The sequence below is a fragment of the Clupea harengus genome, chromosome 24, assembly GCF_900700415.2.
Source record: "Clupea harengus chromosome 24, Ch_v2.0.2, whole genome shotgun sequence".
NCBI lineage: Eukaryota > Metazoa > Chordata > Actinopteri > Clupeiformes > Clupeidae > Clupea > Clupea harengus.
In genome coordinates, this window is record NC_045175.1 from 12145102 (window position 1) to 12167601 (window position 22500).

Genomic DNA, 22500 nt, shown 5'->3' on the forward strand with positions numbered 1-22500 from the left:
AAAACTACGGCCCAGTTGGCTGACGCAGAAAGATGCAGTCAACCACCGAAAACAAACAGGGACCAGACAGAACCAAACTCTCTTTCACAATAATAATATTAATAATAATAATAATAATAATATTAATAAGCTCATAATAATAATAATAATATTAATAATAATAATAATAATAATACATATTATTTCAATGGGCTTAAAGGGTTGTGCAGTTGGGATATCCCATTGTTGCTTGCAGAGAGAAAATGTATCCCTGTATTAGGTATGAGCAAGCTGATCCGTCCACCTTTATCATAGACGAGTTCAGAGCACAGTACTCATATTGACTCTACTGCAAATATACAAACCATTTCCTTGAGCTTCAGTTGCAGAGTAGAACTACTAATCTGTCTACGTTCCAACACATTTCTCGTTAATATCACATACCACAAACTGTATAAATAAAACTTTCAAAGTGCTAAGCAGGTGTCTGTCTATGGGGAATGTGTGTTTTGAAAAAGTCTACATGGTATTGAAACAAGTGTGTAAATGATTGGAAGAAACTGTAAACACCCACACCATGCCCCAGGAGTGTTGGGGCCCAGGAGTGTTGGGGTGTTGGGGTCCCAGGAGTGTTGGGGTCCCAGGAGTGTTGGGGTGTTGGGGTCCTAAGAGTGTTGGAGTCCTAAGAGTGTTGGGGTCCTAAGAGTGTTGGGGTCCTAAGAGTGTTGGGGTGTTGGGGTCCTAAGAGTGTTGGGGTGTTGGGGTCCTAAGAGTGTTGGGGTCCTAAGAGTGTTGGGGTGTTGGGGTCCTAAGAGTGTTGGGGTCCTAAGAGTGTTGGAGTGTTGGGGTCCTAAGAGTGTTGGGGTCCTAAGAGTGTTGGGGTTTTGGGGTCCTAAGAGTGTTGGAGTGTTGGAGTGTTGGGGTCCTAAGAGTGTTGGGGTCCTAAGAGTGTTGGAGTGTTGGGGTCCTAAGAGTGTTGGGGTCCTAAGAGTGTTGGAGTGTTGGGGTCCTAAGAGTGTTGGGGTCCTAAGAGTGTTGGGGTCCTAAGAGTGTTGGGGTCCTAAGAGTGTTGGGGTGTTGGGGTCCTAAGAGTGTTGGGGTCCTAAGAGTGTTGGGGTCCTTGGGGTCCTAAGAGTGTTGGGGTCCCAGGAGTGTTGGGGTCCCAGGAGTGTTGGGGTGTTGGGGTGTTGGGGTCCTAAGAGTGTTGGGGTGTTGGGGTGTTGGGGTCCTAAGAGTGTTGGGGTCCTAAGAGTGTTGGGGTGTTGGGGTCCTAAGAGTGTTGGAGTGTTGGGGTCCTAAGAGTGTTGGGGTCCTAAGAGTGTTGGGGTCCCAGGAGTGTTGGGGTGTTGGGGTGTTGGGGTCCTAAGAGTGTTGGGGTCCTAAGAGTGTTGGGGTCCTAAGAGTGTTGGAGTGTTGGGGTCCTAAGAGTGTTGGGGTCCTAAGAGTGTTGGGGTCCCAGGAGTGTTGGGGTGTTGGGGTCCTAAGAGTGTTGGGGTGTTGGGGTCCTAAGAGTGTTGGGGTCCTAAGAGTGTTGGGGTCCCAGGAGTGTTGGGGTCCTAAGAGTGTTGGGGTGTTGGGGTGTTGGGGTCCTAAGAGTGTTGGGGTCCTAAGAGTGTTGGGGTCCTAAGAGTGTTGGGGTCCCAGGAGTGTTGGGGTCCTAAGAGTGTTCTAAGAGTGTTGGGGTGTTGGGGTGTTGGGGTCCTTGGGGTCCTAAGAGTGTTGGGGTCCTAAGAGTGTTGGGGTGTTGGGGTCCTAAGAGTGTTGGGGTCCTAAGAGTGTTGGGGTGTTGGGGTCCTAAGAGTGTTCTAAGAGTGTTGGGGTGTTGGGGTGTTGGGGTCCTTGGGGTCCTAAGAGTGTTGGGGTCCTGAGAGTGTTGGGGTGTTGGGGTCCTAAGAGTGTTGGGGTGTTGGGGTCCTAAGAGTGTTGGGGTCCTAAGAGTGTTGGGGTGTTGGGGTCCTAAGAGTGTTGGGGTGTTGGGGGCCTAAGAGTGTTGGAGTGTTGGGGTCCTAAGAGTGTTGGGGTCCTAAGAGTGTTGGGGTCCTAAGAGTGTTGGAGTGTTGGGGTCCTAAGAGTGTTGGGGTGTTGGGGTCCTAAGAGTGTTGGGGTCCTAAGAGTGTTGGAGTGTTGGGGTCCTAAGAGTGTTGGGGTCCTAAGAGTGTTGGGGTGTTGGGGTCCTAAGAGTGTTGGGGTGTTGGGGTCCTAAGAGTGTTGGAGTGTTGGGGTCCTAAGAGTGTTGGGGTCCTAAGAGTGTTGGGGTGTTGGGGTCCCAGGAGTGTTGGGGTCCTAAGAGTGTTGGGGTCCCAGGCAGTGGCCAGTGTTGTTTGTCCTGTATCAGACATGTGTGGACCTCACCGACAATGCCTTTTGATGTTGCTAGGTGACTGCTGGTTGCTGGCGGCGATTGCCTCCCTGACTCTGGATAAGGACATCCTGGCCCGCGTGGTTCCTAAGGATCAGAGTTTCCAGGTCAACTACGCCGGCATCTTTCACTTCCAGGTCAGTTTCTTGATCCAGCCCCGGTTCGCTACAGATCAGGGCCAGCTGAAACCAAACCATGAGGATCCTCACGTCCATGACGATGCCAGTCTCACCGTACCAATCCAGTCCAATCAGGATGTTTTTATATCCAGGGTTAGGGTGCAGGGTGCACTAATGTATCTACAGGAAAGGCGCTGCTTGAGGCTTTTGGTGTGGTTTGAACTCACAGCTTGTAAGTTGTACCACACACTAACCAATTGAGTCCACCACTGGAATGTTAGGTTATTTTTTATATTTTGCCAAATGTTCATTTAGAAATGTCAGCCCTGCATACTGCAACATAATAACCGGCATAAAATGTGAGCCAGCTGAAGAAAACCGCCACTTCTTTCCTGTCATTTCTTTCAACCCTGGTTTTATAGCCTAGGCCAATCTCATCCAAAAGTTAATGGTTCAGCCTGTCTGGATTTAAGCTTTTGGCAACAGGTATATAATCTACGATATGAAAAGTTAGATGATCGACCTCTCATTTTCCTTTTTTTTTAAAGACTCTCCGACTGGTTTGTTTTGACACCGTGCTGAGACCGGAAATAGTGTGGTAGAAGTAGCTGTCCAAGACCGTGTGTGCCATAAACCATTCGACAGTATGCATGTGGGACTCTCATCAGGCAGCGACAAGGTTATGATATGTAACTGGAGGCTTTCATTCGCACTTATTTTCAGTCTTAAGCCTGTTCTCTCAATTGTACCAATTGTAGTGTTTTTGCACCTAAAGGTCACCTGCTCCAGGTGAGGCTTGAACTCACAACCTCGGCATTGCTCATCTTGTACTGTCTTATAAGTACCGCGCGCTAACCGATGGGTTACAACCTCAGCATTGCTCTAGTGGGACCCAAACTCACAACCTCAGCATTGCTCTAGTGCAGTGGTTCTCAAACTTTTTCTGTCATTCCCCACTTTGAACAAGGAGGCCTTTTCAAGCCCCACCTGTCCCTCATCGCTCCCATAAAATGGTAGGCCAAGCTTAAAATAGTCAATTATTGAAATAACCTCAAGTAATAACAAATAGCATCTTATTTAGGTCAGCAAATGTATATTGCTTGGAGTGATTTCATGTTTCATGTTGTAGTGTATTGTTGTTATGGACACACATGGACGGATTATGAAACCATGGGTCAGGACCTGTAACAAAATACACCGCTTCCAATCACAAATAAGAGATACATTTAAGCCACCTCTGATATTAACAAATACAAAGTCTAAAAACAATTGACAGCAAGCAAAGTTAATAACAGCGACTTCACGCAGAGGCTCTGGCCCTGAGCTCAGCCGTTTGGTAATCCATCACTGCACGCACACAGTATTGTATTTCTTTCTGTTGACGGACTTTTACTTTGTCATCATACTCGTGTCGTGGGATAGGGAACAACTGTGACAGTTAGTAACGCACATATCTAGTAAGCCTCTATTAAATTATGCTTTTCCTCGCACCCTCGAAAACAATGACTACGTTTTTTCGCTGTCTCACACTGTGATAAATATGTTTAAATTCTATGAACTGTGTTAGTTCGTTTGAAACATAAAATGTAATCATTATTCATTTAGATACGTTACGTTCTAATATGTGATCGTTAGCACACCATTCATTCATAACTCTGTTGGTGGCTAACGTTAGCACTTATTAGCCAGCTGTGCGTAATCTGTTGTTGCTTTAATTCTTGGTGTAATGAATCTAATAGTAACTTGCTGTGTTTAGTTAAGATACCTTCTAAGTATTTTCCGTTTCTGGTGTATTATTGTTTCACTCATCAGTTTTAAAGGAGCAAGGCGCTTGCTACCTGGCTCGTGAAATCAAGTTTGGCTGACTGTTGAACTGACTGTCTACACATTGGACGTGTAAAACACGTAGCGAGAACAGTACACAGCCCTAACTAAACTAAACTAAAGTTTTTCTTAAATTGTCCCGCTGCAATTAACACGCCGACGTCAATCAAAATCTATTGTCTATAAAGGAAAGCATTGCCATAGATCAGGGGTAAAAAAATAAATCTCCCGTTCATCGCCTCCCTTCACGCCCCACCTGTCACGTCTCTGCGCCCCACCAGTGGCACGCGCCCCACACTTTGAGAACCACTGCTCTAGTGGGACCCAAACTCACAACCTCAGCATTGCTCTAGTGGGACCCAAACTCACAACCTCAGCATTGCTCTAGTGCAGGGGTACTCGATAGGCGGGATCCGGACCCAGACGCAATCAAATTTGGACCGAAGCCAAAATCAACATTCTAATTTAATCATGATCCAAGCGAGTTTTCATTGGTGCGTGATTTCACGCTATATATATTTGATCTACCCGATGTGGTTTCTATCTTCCGTGTTCAATCCAGAGGTCCAATCAGGAGCTGTAATAACAACAGCACTATGACAACTCACTCACTCAATGTTGGCTGCCAGCTCTGTGGGTCACGCAGGTTGTGTGTGTCAATGCCAACAATGCGGGCAGAACGATTTGTGAACGGAATCTGTTTCTCAGCAAACGAAAATCATGGCGTGCTCTAAACCCGAAAAAAAACGAAAAGTTGATTCCAAAAATCGTGAATTTAAGACAGAGTGGACTGACAAGTATGCATTTGTGCTGCCTGTGGAAAGCACAAAACCGATGTGTTTAATCTGCAACAAGACGGTTGCCCTTGTCAAAAGTGGTAACATAAAACATCACTATGAAACAAAGCATGCGCACTTCGAACAAAATTACCCCCAGAACTCTGAGGTAATAAAAATAAACCAACTGCAATCATCATACCAAGCCACATGCAGTGTAATAGTTAGATCAGCCACACAACAAGAGCGTGCATACCTCAAAATACTAGCTTTTCAACCATGAATATGGTGAAAAACAAATACAGGAGCACACTCACTAATGAACACTTACATCAGTGCCTCCGCCTGGCCTTCACACTTTTTAAGTTTAAAGCACAAAAAAGGTGTCACCTTTCACACAAATAAGGCCAGACCACATCACCTTTTGTGCATAGTTCGAACGTTTTTGTTGGAGTTATGTTTTTGGATTTTGACCGTCACTGTGCCGGACCCTGGACTGAATGGAAATTTGGCAAGTGGACCTTTTGGGTTTCTAATTGAGTACCCCTGCTCTAGTGGGACCCAAACTCACAACCTCAGCATTGCTCTAGTGGGACCCAAACTCACAACCTCATTGCTCTGCTTGAGTCGCCTCATGCATGCACCACTGTACAGCAGTTGCATATGGCAGTATGCATAAATATGTCAAATGTCATGTTCTCCTGCTTCAGGGAAGGACTCCATCTTTAAGTACCTCGCACCAGCACAGAGGGAACCTATTGGCATCACAGACTCTTCAGCTGCAGGAAGACGCATATTGGGGACAGTTATGACTTATGATTGTATGGTTTTGCACCTAATGGTTACCTGCTCCAGGTGAGGTTTGAACTCACAACCTCAGCATTGCTCAACTTGTACTGCCTTATAAGTACCGCATTCTAACCGATTGCGCCACTGGAGCATGTGTACAGTTCAATACTAAAGTACAGTGAAGTAAAAGGTTTAGCAATTATGTTACCTAATGGACAGACTCACTACATGAGTTTCAAATTTTGTCAGATCTCTGTGCTGCTCACACGACACAACTTGCTGTCGTGGAATCTTACAGTTTTTATAGTTTGCACACGTGGGGCACACGTTTCAAGATTTCATCAGGAGGAATCTCCATCTCCACGTTTAGTCTCCAAACGATGTTTTGTCACGAAAACACATGCAGGAAGTGACACAGGAAATGATGCGATGCAAGCATGTGGCCCTCTCTGTGAGGACACCAACCGCGCTGAACCAAACCACACCAACATGCTGTAGTGTTCTAGTAACATCTGAAGTTTGTGGTACAATATATTCATTTTTCACCCATCTCTTCTGTGCATTTTACTATTTTGTAAAGATGAATACAGTTGATGAGGAAGGAATAAGAAGACACACTTTGAGGAATGTGGATGATGTTCTACTGTAATGGGGCAGAAAGGTATCTGGTCATCAGGGAACTGATGACTTCATATCAGTGGTTCTTCCAAGCAAAGCAATCATTACCGCTTCAGTTTTCAGTGTGTTCATGTTGTATTTCCAAACAATACCTACATCTTTTTTTCTCCAGACATCTTGACCTCATGATATCTAAATGTTACCTGTTCCAGTTGGGTGTTTAACTCAAAACCTTTGATAATGTGTCAATAATATGGACCTACGTGGGTTGTTGGTGTTTTCTTTCTGCAGTTCTGGCGGTATGGCGAGTGGGTGGATGTTGTCATTGACGACCGGTTACCAGTGAGGGACGGGAAACTGCTGTTTGTGCACTCAGCTGAGGGCGACTTCTGGAGCGCCCTACTGGAGAAGGCCTACGCTAAGTAAGAGCGTTTTATGAACATACTTTTTTGTGCATGTACGTGTTGTGTGTGTGTGTGTGTGTGTGTGTCTGTGTGTGTGTGTGCAGTATTACCATAATCCAAGTAAATAGGCATCTAACTAAAATTTACTAAAATAACTCTCAGTTTGTTTTGAGTTTACTGGCTTGTTTTTTTCTGAAATCCACTTCCTTGAAGCTTGGACGCTCCCTTTAGAGAACTTGTTGGACTTGTTCTTAGTGTCAAGGACAACAACAGATCTCATTGAATATGTAACTCTTTCCTCCTCACTAATCTCTCCCCATTGCACAGACTAGTTTTACAGAATCAACTAAGATAAAACTGAAATAGCCCACACATGAGACCCTTTGCATTACACACAAGTGTGTCATGTTTCTCAAGAAATGACCAAATTGACTTAGCCCCCGGTCTTTTAAATAGCTATAAACTCCCCTGATTCAACCTATCAAAATGTGTTGTCCTCAAGCTCTATAATCTGACTTCACCCCAAATGAAAGAGTGGTGAAGGTGTAGCCCTATCAAATCATTATTTTCTTTATTTTCAGTTTAAGTTAACACAAAAAGCAAGGAAAACAATCCAAAATGCTGTTGCTAAAGGTGGCTTGTCACAATCTTGATTCTGTCCAACTAATATAACTACTACTTACATGTGCAGTATTACCAGAATCCAAGTAAATACGCATCTAACTAATATTTAATAAAATAACTCTCAGTTTGTTTTGAGTTTACTGGCTTGTTTTTTTCTGAAATCCACTTCCTTGAACCTCAGATGCTCCCTTTAGAGAATGTGTTGGACTTGTTCTTAGTGTCAAGAAAAACAACAGATCTCGTTGTGAATATGTAACTCTTTCCTCCTCACTAATCTCTCCCCATTGCACAGACTAGTTTTACAGAATCAACTAAGATAAAACTGATTTGGTATTTCTTCCCCTCTTTAATTTCTTCAATGCAATTGTGTTTATTTTGCATGCGTGTGCACATTGATTTGTATATGTGTTTTTGTTGAAAGATGTTAGTGGAAATATATACATGTGCATGTTTCAGTCTTTTATCAATCTACTAGACCCTGAGTGGGTTAGTATAACCTCCAGACTCCTCTCTCTCTTGAGAGACACTCAGGAAAAGGACAAATGTGCAGCTTTAATGTTGAAGAAATGTCCTGTACTTCATTGCCAATGACTTTGGGCATTCCCTTGTTTAACTGCCTGGACAAGTTTCACTTGAGATGGGTTTCAAGCAGCCAGTGATCAGACGGCAGGTGTTGTTCAAGGCTGGGTCAAGTTTCTGGGCATGGGTTGACCTCTCCCAAACAGGGCATGCATATTCTGCAGAGGAATAGCACAGGGCCAGAGCAGTAGATTTTAATGTGTGTGCTGTGGCTCCCCATTTGGAGTTGGTCAGTTTCCGTAGGATGTTGTTTCGGGAACCGACTTTGGCTTTTGTGTTTTTGATGTGTTCCTTAAAGGTGAGAGTACGATCCAGGGTTACTCCAAGGTAGACAGGGTGGGTACAGTGCTCAAGTGGTGTTCCAGACCATTTGATGTTAAGTGGTCGGTTGGCTTCACAGTTCCTGAGGTGGAAGGAGCAGACTTGGGTCTTTGCAGGGTTGGCATGTAGGTGGTTGCGCTCGTAATAGAGGAGTAGCTCATCTAGGGCTGTGGTGAGGTTTGCTTCTACTGCTTCAAACGAGTTCTCTTGGGATGTTACACAGAGATCGTCGGCATAGATGAAGCGCTCAGTGTTCTGGTCCATTGGCTGGTCGTTGGTGTAGATGTTATATAGTAGTGGGGCCAGCACGCTACCTTGAGGTAGGCCGTTTCGTTGTTGTCGCCAGCGACTCTGCTTGTTATTCAGGACAACAAAGAAGCGCCTGTCTTTCAGGAGGGCTCCAATGAGGTCTGTGAGTGCCAGGTCTTTTGTCAGCTCCAAGATCTTTTTTTGGAGGAGGCGATGGTTCACAGTGTCATATGCGGCAGACAGATCAACAAAGACGGCTCCTGTTACCAGTCCTTTCTGGAATCCATCCTCAATGTGTTGAGTTAGCTTCAGAAGTTGGCTTGTTGTAGATTTGCCAGGTCGGAATCCGGCTTGTTGAGGGATGATGGCTGGTTCAGCAACAGGGGCAAGCCTGTTGAGAATCAAGCGTTCAAACAGCTTGTAGAGGTGGCATAGCAGGGAAATTGGGCGGAAGCTCTTTGCATGCGCTGGATCTTTTCCTGGTTTGAGAAGGGCAATAATCCTGGTTTTCCTCCAGATCTTTGGGATGTTTTTTGTCAGCATGCACTTATTCATCAGCTGAAGGATCCATTTCCTCATCAGAGGTCCAAAATGCTTGATCTCTTCATTGAAAATGTTATCCAGTCCGATGGCTTTACCGGTTTTAAGGGTGTTGATGCTGATATTGAGCTCTTCCGGGGAGAACGGCTTAGTCAATCCCATGGTTTGGGAGTGTTTTACTCGATCTACCTTTGGTCTTGGCTGTTTAGTGGTGGATTTCCCATTGAGCAGCAGCTGGTGCGCAACTTGGTTGGCTGTGGTCGTATACTGTTGCTGATTTGGGGTTGATGGGTCGTTGCTGATTTTTCGGATGAGGCTCCATGCTTTTTTGCTGTTTTTTGCCATATCAGTTGTCTCCAGCAGGTTTTTCCACCTCAGCTGGCGGGATTCTGAAATAGAGGTCATGAGTCTTTCACCTACTTTGATGGTAATTTCAGCAAAAGGATCAGATTCATAGAGCTGTTGGTATCGCTCATACAGCTCGGTACTTGTGGCGTCGAGGCCCGGGATGTATTGAGTGCGGCAGCCTCTTGGGATGTTCTTGCGGGCTGCTTCGTGCACAAGCTTGGTGAATTTGTCATAATTCCTGGGGTCTGCTGGGAGATGGGCAATCTTCCTTTCAAGATCTTCTTGGAAGCCAGGCCAGTTCGCTTTTTCCAAAATTGAATCTTCTTCGGAATGGTACTGTGGCTGGGGTTATTGCAGCGTTGACTGTGATACCGATGGGACGGTGTTGTGTCCTTGGCAGTGGCTCCAAAACTAGCTTTTTGCTTAATCCAGCGATCTTGTGGCTGACAAACGCAATATCAGGGTTGTAGCCTGCTCTCCATCGTCCGCTGTTGAAGGACTTTGGTTGTTTTGCGTCATGTATCAGATTAAGCTGACAGTTTTCGGCCCACATTTCCACTGCATCTCCATCTGCATTGTTGTTGGCGTATCCCCATTGCGTGCTGTGACTGTTGAAATCTCCTATCACAATCTGTGGTTTTCCGTATGATGGTATTTCGGGCATCTCCATGGGTATCGGGGGCGGTTTGTAGACTGAGGTGATGGTAACTCCTCTGAGCTCAGTGGTTAGGACTTCAATGTTGTTTTCATTGCTCCTAGATGTTGATTCGATGATTGTGCCATTTTTTGCTAGCATGATGCTGCCATATTTGTCATGTGGTATTTCTATGAGATTGGTCATACCTTCCACTCGGGGGCGACGACCTTTAGGTCCTCGGTGGGTTTCCTGTAGGCAGAGAAAATCGCACTGGTATTCTTTGCAGAGTTTTGCCATAGACGGAAAGTTGCCAGCCGAGTCGAGAAAACAAAAGCTACTAGCGATGAACGCCACCTCCTCCATGGATGTCACCCCCCGGCCCAACGGCTAAAGTCGAGAAGAAGTTTTCTCAGCCAGGTCCAGCCCCTGACAAAGTCTCGGGAAGAAACCAGAATACAACTCTGGATGGAAAAACTTGAGAATGACCCACCTCCAACTGACATGGGAATACCCCCCACTGAAAACCTACCCCCTGGCCAAGAAGCATCATGGGCTCAATGGAAAACACTCAACCGCCTTAGAACAAGAACGGGACGATCCAAAGATGCTCTGGTCAGATGGGGCTACAAGACTGGCCCAACCACCTGTGAATGTGGACAAGCAGACCATACAATGGAGCACTGCCTTGTCTGCCCTCTACTACCTAACCCTTGCAGCCCAAAAGACCTTGCAGTATTCAACAAAAATGCAAAGGACTGTGTAAAGAAATGGGAAACTGCCATATAACCATCATGCTTCGGTGAAACGAAAAGAAGAAGAAGACTTGAGATGGGGCTTTTTGGAATGTGTCATAAACATATTCTTCCTGTTATGTAAGATTAAGTCATTCTCTCCCTCTTTACCAAATTCAAGTAGTATCACTGTAGGTTCCCTATGTTTCATCAAATAAAAATACCTTCACTAGTGTAATAAGACTCCTAATGAATGTATGTATGTATTGGACAACTGTATAAACATACTTGTGTGTGCATATACGTGTTTGTGTGTGTGTGTGTGTGTGTGTTTGTGTGTGTTTGTGTGTGTGTGTGTGTGTGTGTGTGTGTGTGTGCGTATGCGTGTGTGCGTGCGTGTGTGTGTCTGGTTTGTGTGTGTGTGTGTGTGTGTGTTCGTGTGTGTGTGCGTGTGTGTGTGTGCGTGTGAGTGTGCGTGTATGCGTGTGTGTGTGTGTCTGGTGTGTATGTGTATGTGTATGTGACTGTGTGTGCTTGTGTGTGTGCGTGTGCGTGTGCGTGTGCGTGCGCGTGCGCGTGTGTGTGTGTGTGTGTGTGTGTGCGTGCGCGTGCGCGCGCGCGCGTGTGTGTGTGTGTGTGTGTGTGTGTGTGTGTGCTTGTGTGTGTGCGTGTGTGTGTGTGTGTGTACCCTAGGGTGAGCGGTTGCTATGAGTCCCTGAATAGAGGCAACACCATGGAGGGCTTTGAGGACTTCACCGGGGGCATCGCTGAGAAGTTCGACCTGTCCAAGGATCCTCCGTTCCTGTACAAGATCATGAAGAAGGCCCTCGGCCTCGGCTCTCTGCTGGGATGCTCCATATACGTAAGACACGAACCATAGACGTAAGACATGAACCATAGACGTAAGACATGAACTATAGACGTAAGACATGAACACAGAGCTTCGACTACCTGCTTCAACTCAATGTATTTTACTTATGGGTTTTGCCTATTCTATGTGCAAATTTCATTATACTGCACTGACTGGTCGATACGTGCGATGCATTGAGTGGGCAGAGCGCCGTGTACTGACTGGGCCGGTCTGACAGTAACTCCCGGGCCACTTTTTTCCCCCAGTCCGACCCTGACACCGAAGCAAAGACTACCATGAACCTGTGGAAGGGACACGCCTACTCAGTGACGGCAGCAGAGGTGGTAAGGCTGAGCTGAGGTGAAACTGTGATTATAGCGCCCCATAGAGGTGAGGCTGAGCTGAGGTGAAACTGTCATCAGAGGCATTTCTGTTTGATTATAGCACCCCCTAGAGGTAAGGACTTACTGTGCGTTAGAGCTAGTGCCAATGTCATGTTAGAAATAAATAATAATAATAATATTAAACATGATAACCAATAACATCAGTTTTTTTCGATATTAAAATATAATAAAAATACAAATATTTTGAAAATATTTTTATATTTTGAAATGAGAAAATGGAGACAACACTGAGAACAATGGCTGTGTAAAACCATAATGCATTTCTCAGTGTGTTCTGTTCTGTTCTGATCTGCTCTGTTCGTCCCAAAGGTGCACCTGAAGGAGGGGCCTGTCCCAAAGGAGCACCTGCACGAGAGTCCTGTTCAGCTGGTGCGGATCAGGAACCCATGGGGGCATACGGAGTGGACTGGAGCCTGGAGTAGCAAGTGAGCTGTTCACCAGTTAGACGGCGAGCTGTTCACCAGTTAGACGGCGAGCTGTTCACCAGTTAGACGGCGAGCTGTTGACCAGTTAGACGGCGAGCTGTTCAGTTTTACAGGATGACTTGTTGTTGTTCACCTTCTCACTCCATAGTGGAGCATAGGCCATCGATAGCGAGTTTTCACCGTATTTGGAATCCACTTTTTCTCAATGTTTCGGTAGTCCAGTAAATTTACTGAGGGATTTCCCCACCCAGCTTCAGCTTACAGCACCTGGTATACCCAGTTGGTCTTCCATCCAAGTACTAACCAGGCCCAGCACCGCTTAGCTTCCGAGATCGTACGATATCGGGCGTGCTGAGTGTGGTATGGCAGTAAGCCTTACAGGATGACAGTTGTTCAGTTTTACAGGATGGTTGTTCAGTAGTTTGCAGGTTTGTGGGGCTTTCTGAGACGTGTCTCTGTAGGGTTCTAGGGGCTTTAAGAGACGTGTCTGTGCCGGCTGTAACCCTTCTGTTTGCCAACAGATCAAGCAAATGGGACGACGTGAGGCCGGAGGAGGCCAAGCTGAATGTCACCGCTGATAATGGGGAGTTCTGGTGAGCAGACTGGCATGAGGAGAGAGTAAATTAATGAATGTGTGTGTGTGTGTGTGTGTGTGTGTGGGGGGGGGGGGGGGGGGGGGTTTGTTGTGTGTGTGTGTGTGTGTGTGGGGGGGGGGTGTTGTGTGTGTGTGTGTGTATCCTCCATTGTACAGTCTTTTTCATTCATTGTCATTCTCTCTCTCTTTCTCTCTCTCTCTCTCTTTCTGTATCCCTCTCTTTCTTTCTCTCTCTCTGTATTCCTCTCTGTCTTTCTCTCTCTCTTTCTCTCTGTATCCCTCTCTCTCTTTCTCTGTGTATCCCTCGCTCTCTCTCTTTCTCTCTCTTTCTCTCTGTATCCCTCTCTCTTTTTCTCTCTGTCTCTCTCTCGCTCTCGCTCTTCTCTCTGCCAGGATGGCCTACTCTGACTTCACCTGTCAGTTCTCTCGCCTGGAGATCTGTAACCTGACCCCAGATGCTTTGACCAGTGATGAGGTGGGCCGCTGGAACCACTACCAGTTTGAAGGCACATGGGAAGTAGGATCCACTGCCGGAGGGTGCAAGAATTACACAGGTGTGTGTGTGTGTGTGTGTGTGTGTGTGTGTGTGTGTGTGTGTGTGTGTAAAGGGCTAGTACAATTTAATTTGTATTCATAAAACTATTAGTAGCCATAGAGTTTGTATCTGTGTGTGTTTGTGTGTGTTTGAATGTGTTTGTGTTTGTGGGTGTGAGTGTGTGTGTGTGTGTGTGTGTGTGTGTGTGTGTGTGTGTGTGTGTGTGTGTGTGTGTGTGTGTGTGTGTGTGTGTGTGTGTGTGTGTTTGCTTGTAGCCTATTTAGAGTGACATGGAATACATATTTCTAGTTAACTGACAGAGCTGTGAAAACCAGTGACCTTCCTCTCTCTCTCTCCCTCCCCCTCTCTCCCCCCCCCTCTCTCTCTCTCTCCCCCCCTCCCCCTCTCTCTCACTCCCTCAGCCACGTTCTGCTCCAACCCTCAGTTCTTCATCCATCTGAAGGAGGTGGATGACGACCCCCATGACGAGGAGGATGGCTGCAGCTTCCTGGTCGGGCTCATGCAGAAGGACATGCGCCGAGAGAAGATGTCTGGACACGACTTCAACACCATCGGCTATGCCATCTACCAGGTGTGTGTGTGTGTGTGTGTGTGTGTGTGTGTGTGTGTGTGTGCGTGCGTGTGTGTGTGTGTGTGTGTGTGTGTGTGTGTGTGTGTGTGTGTGTGTGTGTGTGTGTGTGTGTGTGTGTGTGTGTGTGTTTTCTATGTGTGTGTGTGTGTGTGTGTGTTTTCTATGTGTGTGTGTGTGTGTGTGTGTGTGTGTGTGTGTGCGTGTGTGTGTGTGTGTGTGTGTGTGTGTGTGTGTGTGTGTGTGTGTGTGTGTGTGTGTGTGCGTGCGTGCGCGTCTTCACTCTATGTAACTGTCTTGTATCATGTGCTCCATCATGTTGATAACGATGATGGTGTTTTTTTTTTCTAACTGCTCTGATGTTTGTTTTGCAGGTTCCTGATAAGGTAAGTTGACAGGCAGACACTTTTTGATCTGTTCCTTTACATCCTCAACACATGGCTGTGCTATGAAACACGTATAGAGTGCATGTTCCTTTACATCATCAACACATGGCCGTGCTATGGAACACGTTTAGTGTGCAGTGTTGGGCAGGAGCGTTGTGCATACTGTGTGTTTATGAAAATGCATAGTTCCACTGATTATGTAAGAATGTTTACATCATACTGTATGTGTTTTAAGAGGCCAGCCCTAACCAGTGCAATAACACTGGTAATGTTCACATTTTAAAATAACACTAATAATGTTTCTGGCACGGTCAGATAATGTCAACCTGAGAACTTGAGAGTGGTCCGTTCCCTTTCCTCTTTCAGTATAAGGGTCGCTCCAACATACACCTGGGTCCGGACGTGTTGCTACAGCAACGTCCGGTGGCCGAGACCCGCATCTTTAAGAAACGGCGTGAGAGGAGCTGCCGCTACAAGCTCCTGCCCGGCGAATACGTCATCGTCCCGTCCACCCGCGAGCCGCACTGCAAGGGCAGCTTCGTGTTGCGTGTCTTCTCCGAGAAGCATGCCGCCACCAGGTGGTCGCAGAGGTCATAGGTAAAGGGTTATTTTTGTATGTGTTAAAAAAATAATCTCACTTTGTCTTAGCTGTCAGTCAGTACATACCCAGCCAGCTAATATATACCAAGCAGCTAGTCTAACCTGGCAGATATTCAGTGGCAATGTTCAGTAGACTCCCAATCTTTGTAAACAAACACAATCGAGGTCATGCTGACTAATGAGCCTCAACACATGGTACTGGGAAAGAGAACAGGTTGCACAGCGTTGGTTTGCTGACAAGAGTAGCTCGGGGAAGATTGGGCTGGATTTGTTTCAGGTAGGTGATGTTGGAGTGTATCATGAGTTACTAACTGATCCATATGTGTATCTCTGTATGTATATCCAAATTCTGACTCAATGCTTTTTCTTTGTGTGTGTGTGTGTGTTTGTATGTGTGTGTGTGTGTGTGTGTGTGTGTGTGTGTGTCTGTGTTTGTGTGTTTGTATGTGTGTGTTTGTATGTGTGTGTGTGTGTGTTTGTATGTGTGTGTTTGTATGTGTGTGTGTGTGTGTGTGTGTGTGTGTGTGTGTGTGTGTGTGTGTGTGTGTGTGTGTGTGTGTGTGTGTGTTTATGCAGTGGATTTGCCTTTCCATGGTAGTACGGCGTCTCCTTCTCTGGTCCTGCTCTGAAAGAAAAGTCCTTGAAGTCTTTAACATCGGTCCTGCGTGATCAGAAAGTGGCCAACTGACATAATATTTCCCTCTTTTTCTGAATTAATCATTACTTGCCTAATCACAATGAATTGACATTACGGAGTATTTAAAATAACCATGTTGATTCAAGATTTTCTCATTACTGTAACTCAAATTTGTTTTGTAATGTTGAAGTCATAGAATATAATAGAAATAGAATAGAAAAGCCTTTATTGTCATTGTATTCGCATACAACGAAATTTGTATCATCATGGTCAAGGGATACCAGATTTTAAATTGTAACTCCAACTTGATTTCTGAATGCTAATATGCATGCAATGTGTTTTGTTGTACTTTTGTAATAGGAAATCTACCTATTAATCTACCTATTAAAGTCATTGACCTATAATTAAAACCAATGCTGGAATGCCTTGAGTCTTCATTGTTCAATACAGTGCAATTTTGTACCATGGAGAAAATGTGTCTTTACTTTATTCAGTCTTCACATAAAAAGTGCAGATGTGCTGTAAGAAATGTGTCCCCCTGTTTTCCGTAGTCTTGGATATTGAGTCAGTTGTCATTTCAGGAAGCTGCACAAATCATCCTCTGCCCTCCGTAGCCCTGTGCCACTAGGGCTGGTGGGTCCTCCTGTCCCTTCCTCTCTCTCTCTCTCTCTCTCTCTCTCTTTCCTTCCTACCCATCCCCCCTCTCTCTCTCTCTCTCTCTCTCTCTCTCTCTCTCTCTCTATCTGTGCTCTCTCCCAAAGCCTTGTGGTGTGCAAAAAGAGGCGAGAGGCAGAGGGTACTCTCTTTCTCTCTCTCTCTCTTTCTCTCTCTCTCTGTCAAAGGCCCAGCAGAGGTCTCTTGCAGCGGGCAGGTCTCTTGCATATGGCTGTATTCCAACATTTATATTTTCATGACATGAAACCCCTCAAAAGTGTTAGCCATAACCACTTGAGATTAGCCAAAATGTAAAAGATTGTTTTTTTACCCACAGTTCACACGCTCACTTTCATGATCAGCATATTGAATTACTCTTTCAGCAGGATGTTTGCGATTGAACAGCATTCCAAGTTATATAAAACCAACAACATGCATATGTGACGTTAAATTTGACCTGCATGTTGAGATTAAATATAATTAGTTATGTGTGTAAACTATCCTGCATGTAATGGTGTAATATATGTTGGCGGGGAATAAAAACACACAAAGTCCAACAAAATTAAGAGTAAGGGTTCTTTATCTGATAGATATAGAAACAAAAGTTTTGTATAGAAAAGTACAAAAATAAAATAACATCAAATAGAAATGTTATATGATAACCTAACATGTACACAAGCTAAGCCTATCCCAACTCTGTAGCCCAACTAGCCGTATAAGAAAATAAATGAAAGTAAGTTTCAGCAATACAAAACGGTAGTGGTGATAATGTTCCTAACACGCACACATCTCTATCCTCCACACACCTGTGCTCCCAGGATACCAGTATGGCTATATGTCAGCAATATTAACCAAGTACCACCAAATCTCCCTCACGCCAGCCACCTTCTCTGATGCACTGCGTTCTCGCTCCAGTCTTAATACCCAGAATTCACCACATACCAACCCAGGAACTACAACATGATGCAATGTAGTTTTCTGGCATTTAAAGGAGACATGTCCCATTACCACTTATAAAACATACAACAACCTCAAAATATGACCCGGTTACATTCTCCCCTGCTTAATAGTCAACGGCCTCGGTGACTACTAATAGTTTTATAACTTCTCTTGCAACCTCCTTAATGAATGCTGTGCCTAAAGTAGCGATCATCTGAGAGACTGCAGCTGGACTAGAGTCTAGCACTGACTTTGGCTCATGATGCAGATTGGGATGTTGGCCTGCATTTGACCTCTGGCTTCTACGGGGGGTGGGGGCTGACCCTGGGTCAGATTCAGGCTCGGATTCCAATTCTGACTCGGATTCCAGTTCAGGTGTGGGAGGGTCTTCATCAAGCACTGGTTCAAGCTCCTGACCTTCACCATCATGCTCCGGCCTCTGATGCTCCTCGTCAGGCTCAGGGTCTGGTTCCAGCCATTCTCCATCACGTCCAGGCTCTGCATGTTCCTCAGCGAGCTCGGGGTCTGGACTGCTCACAGCGTTATATGGCCTGGTCTCTTCGGGTTCATCCAGGAGGACTGATTGCTGCATCATCAACATCAGCAGCTCCACCTGTGTGTGGACTGGTCTCTTGCATGGCAGCTGGGGGTGTGTTCCGGGATCTGCTTCTCTGCTGCGGCATGAAAACAGGCATTGGCACACAAGGTCTAATGTCAACTCTGTTTACTCTCTTTATAGGTCCTCCTTCAACCGGTTCGACTGTATACGTGGTCCCTTGTATGTTCACCACTCGGTTTCCAGGCATCTTGGATTTTATTTCGGCCTGGGGGTCTGTTCCTCAGATAAACTGTCTGGCCTATTTCAATAGGGGGGCAGTACACGTTCTCATTACGCCTGGAGATTCGTTCAGTTGCTTTCTGCTCACAATACTCTTTGGCCCTGGCATGGGCGTCTTTCAGACGCCTCTGATGTATAGCTAGCCAGTCGTGACGGGACTCAACAGTAGACTCCTGCCCTAAAAGAGCGTCAACGGGAAGGTGAGGGTCAACGCCAAAAAGCAGATAATAGGGTGAGTACCCTGTCGTAGAGTGGGGGGTCACATTATATGCATAAACCAGCTCTGGCAGGTGTTCTGGCCATCTACGCTTCTTTTCAGGCGGGAGGGTGCGTAACAGTTCGTGTAGCGTTCTATTGAAACGCTCACACTGAGCGTTTCCCGTGGGGTGACGGGAGTGGTACGGCTCTTTTTCACACCATAAAGCTTACAGAGTTCTGCTATCACCTCACTTTCAAAATTTCTCCCCTGATCTGAATGCAAGCGCTCAGGTACTCCATACTTCATGAACCACTCCCGCAACAAAACTTTTGCTGTGGTATCCGCTTTTTGATCCCGTGTAGGGAAGGCTTGAGTGAACTTTGTGAACACATCCGTGAGAACTAAGACGTTTTCTCTCCCATCACGAGCCGGTTCCAGTATGGTAAAATCAACAGCCACTACTTCTAAAGGCCTGCTAGCTAAGAATGCTTTCATAGGAGGATGAATTTTAGGATTAGGCATTTTGGTCAACACACAGCGCTCACATTTCTTAATCCACTGCTTGACATCTTCATGAACTCCCACCCAGAAACATCTCTGTCTAAGAAGCTCCAACGTACGTTCACTACCTTGATGGCCCATAGAATCATGCACACCTTCCAACACTTGTGTCTTCAGACAACCAGGTACCAGTAATTGATAGCACTCCCCATGTCTCCTGTCCTCAATTACCCTATAAAGAAGTCCATCTCTCTCTCTAATGTGTGACCAATGTTTCAGTAAGGACCTCACAGGTTTTGACAAGTCATTTCTTTCTTTACAATTAGGCTTTCGCTTTTCCTCCCAAAAAGTCCGAAACACACTCAGGACTGGGTCCTGACTCTGGAACGAGCTGAGTTCTTGTTTGGAGTAGCCAGGTAAGGTAGGGGTATTACCCTGAGCTATAGAGTGGACAATAGGGTCTCCATTCTCTAAAGCCCTCACCTGCCTGATTTTGTAGCTATCCAGTCCTGCCAATTCTGTCCCAAGTGCGGTCCCCTTTCCTATCACATTGCAGATAGCTATACAACCATCATACTCCACATCATCCGTGACAGGCACATGCTCCCCTGCTAAAGGGTGCCTAGATAGAGCATCAGCAGCCTTGTTGGACCGCCCTGGCCTGTACTGGACTTCAAAATCGAACACTGCCAGCTGTGCCATCCATCTTTGTTCTAACGCTCCTAATCTGGCAGTACCGAGTTGGCAAAGTGGATTATTGTCAGTCAAAACAGTGAATTTAGAACCAAGCAAGTAACCTTTGAATTTGTCAGTTACTGCCCATTTCATAGCAAGAAGTTCTAACTTCATACTGCTGTAATTTCTGTCGTTTCTCTCTGCATTTCTGAGCCTACGGCTCGCGTATGCTATTACTCTCCTTTTCCCTCCTTGCTGCTGATATAAAACCGCGCCTAAACCCTGGTTGCTGGCATGTCTCAACAATAAAAGGATGTGTGAAATCAGCAAATCCTAATATGGGTGCACTAGTGAGTTGCTGCTTTAAAACATCAAAAGAGGTCTGACATTCAGAGGTCCACAAACTACACATCAACTGGTTTAAGACAAAGATGAACCAAGTCATGGAGTGGGCCTGCTATACGGGAACATTTTTCAACAAATCGCCTATAGTAACCACAGAAGCCTAGGAAAGATCTTAATTCCTTCAATGTCGTAGGCACAGGCCACTGCTTCACAGCTACGATTTTGTCAGGATCAGCTACGATTTTGTCAGGATCAGTTTCCTCTGTTGAGCTCTTTTGGTGAGGGTGCTGATGTTCAGCTCCCACTTGAGGTCCTGGGAGATGATGGTGACCAGAAAGCGGAAGGACTCCGCAGTGTCGACTGGGGAGTCTCAGGGTGATGGGGGTGGGTGGGGCTGGGTACTTTCTAAAGTCTACAACCATCTCCACTATAGCTCCAGGTTGTTCTGACCACACCAGGTCACCAGATGGTCAATCTCCCACCTGTAAGCAGACTCATCCCCACCAGAGATGAGCCCAATGAGGGTGGTGTCATCCGCGAACTTGAGGAGTTTGACGGACTGGTGACTGGAGGTGCAGCTGTTTGTATACAGGGAGAAGAGTAGAGGGGAAAGAACGCAGCTGTCACAGGTGGGGGGCATTTCACCTACATTACCACTCTACTGAGGAGCAAACCGTATCCCCCCCTAAGAGATGTCAGAACTCAAGGCACCAGGTTAAAAAGTTATTATTTTATTAAATATTTAAAATGGGCAGTAGGCAGGTACTCCAAGAGTGAGAGTGGGGAGTCTAAGAGCCTTGGAGCGTGATGGCAGGCGTGGCGGTTACTCGTGTACTCCAAGAGTGAGAGTGGGGGGTCTAAGAGCCTTGGAGCGTGATGGCAGGCGTGGCGGTTACTCGTGTCCTCCAAGAGTGAGAGGGGGGGGGTCTAAGAGCCTAGGCCTAGGGGGCTGATGGCAAGAGGGCAGGGGAATAGGGCAGTGATGGGCTAGTCCGCGGCACGGCAGTGGTCCCCGGTGTCTCCTCCAGGGCGTCTGAGCCAGTGGTGGTCGTCTCCTCCAGCAGGGGGGCTGGGACAGCGAGCAGCTAGTCGGAGGTGGGCGACCGTTGCTCGTCTCCTCCAGCAGGGGATCCTGGACTGTGGGGGACTAGTGAGTGGAAGGCCAAAGATAAGGCGTGCCCTGCACCCTCAGCTGGACAGGGCACTAATGTCGCCTACACAGGTTACGTACAGTCAGCCACCCGGAACTGTAATAGGAGTCCCACTAAGAACAGTGAAGACACTTCAATGCAAAATTCAGTGTACACTTCTCACAGCACACAACGTCCTTCAACCAGTGTAACTAAGGTGTCACTTCAAACAACGTACTTTAGTGGCGTCACGGCAACAATGGCACTTTACACAGTGGACTCACGTGACCAACTTGACGAACAGTCCAGGCAGCTATCTCCACGATTTAGCTGAGTAGGGCAACAATGTGTGCAAGGAGGTAGGCTACTTAACGTTGCAGTGTTAGGGACGTTCTCCACCCTCATAGCCTTTGCTAGCTTTGTTGCAGACTTTTCCGACGAGCGTGACTGGTGAGGAGTTGCGATATCCAGCTCCGGCAGAATGCCGGTTTCCGTAGTCTCCGTCCAGTAGCTTGTTTGTTTGTCTGTCTGTCTGTCTGACTGACTGACTGACTGACTGACTGACTGTCTGACTGACTGACTGACTGACTGACTGACTGACTGTCCATCCGTCATTCCTCCTCGCTTTCGTCAGTCGTTTGGGATCTGGGCGCCATCCTCTCCCCGGATCCCCCCTTTCCCCGAATCCTTGCTCTACCGTACTGACGGTAACCTGGTGTATATAACGCCATCCCACCCATCTTGTCCACCAATCGCTAGCTTAGTTATGTCCTGCTACACACCTGAAGCTAGTTCGCCTGATTGAACTCAATGAATGGGTGACGTGGAGGCTCTTGCTTACCTCTAGGTCCAGTGTGTTATATTTAAAACGTTCCCATGGAAACCTAATTCTCTGGCATGTCGTTCCTCCCCCACTGAATCTGGTCACCCCGTGACACAGCCTTGAGGGGAGCCGGTGCTTATGGTTCTGGAATCAGAGACATACTTCCCCAGCCTCACGTGTTGCCTCCTGTCAGACAGGAAGTCTGTGATCCACCTGCAGGTGGAGTCAGGCACACTCAGCTGGGAGAGCTTGTCCTGTAGCAGAGCAGGAATGATGGTATTGAAGGCAGAGCTGAAGTCCACAAACAGGATCCTGGCGTAGGTTCCTGCGGAGTCCAGGTGCTGGAGAATGAAGTGAAGGGCCATGTTTACTGCATCGTCTACAGACCTGTTGGCTCTGTAGGCAAACTGCAGGGGGTCCAGGAGAGGGTCAGTGATGGCTTTGAGGTGAAGCAGCACAAGGCGCTCAAATGCCTTCA

General features: G+C 46.5%; 1 protein-coding gene and 1 pseudogene across 1 annotated transcript in view; one reads left to right on the plus strand and one right to left on the minus strand.

The window, feature by feature from the left end:
• Positions 1 to 15278, plus strand: part of LOC116219353 (calpain-2 catalytic subunit-like) — a 17836-nt gene extending 2558 nt beyond the window's left edge. Inside the window, exons 3-12 of the mRNA XM_031562626.1 lie at positions 2357 to 2475; positions 6756 to 6886; positions 11591 to 11759; positions 12014 to 12091; positions 12491 to 12576; positions 13098 to 13169; positions 13565 to 13725; positions 14129 to 14298; positions 14670 to 14681; positions 15048 to 15278. Coding sequence (XP_031418486.1) covers positions 2357 to 2475; positions 6756 to 6886; positions 11591 to 11759; positions 12014 to 12091; positions 12491 to 12576; positions 13098 to 13169; positions 13565 to 13725; positions 14129 to 14298; positions 14670 to 14681; positions 15048 to 15278 — 1229 coding nt within the window. The remainder of the gene's footprint in view (positions 1 to 2356; positions 2476 to 6755; positions 6887 to 11590; positions 11760 to 12013; positions 12092 to 12490; positions 12577 to 13097; positions 13170 to 13564; positions 13726 to 14128; positions 14299 to 14669; positions 14682 to 15047) is intronic.
• LOC116219410 lies at positions 12832 to 12950 on the minus strand (annotated as a pseudogene).
• Positions 15279 to 22500: the final 7222 nt, after the last annotated feature.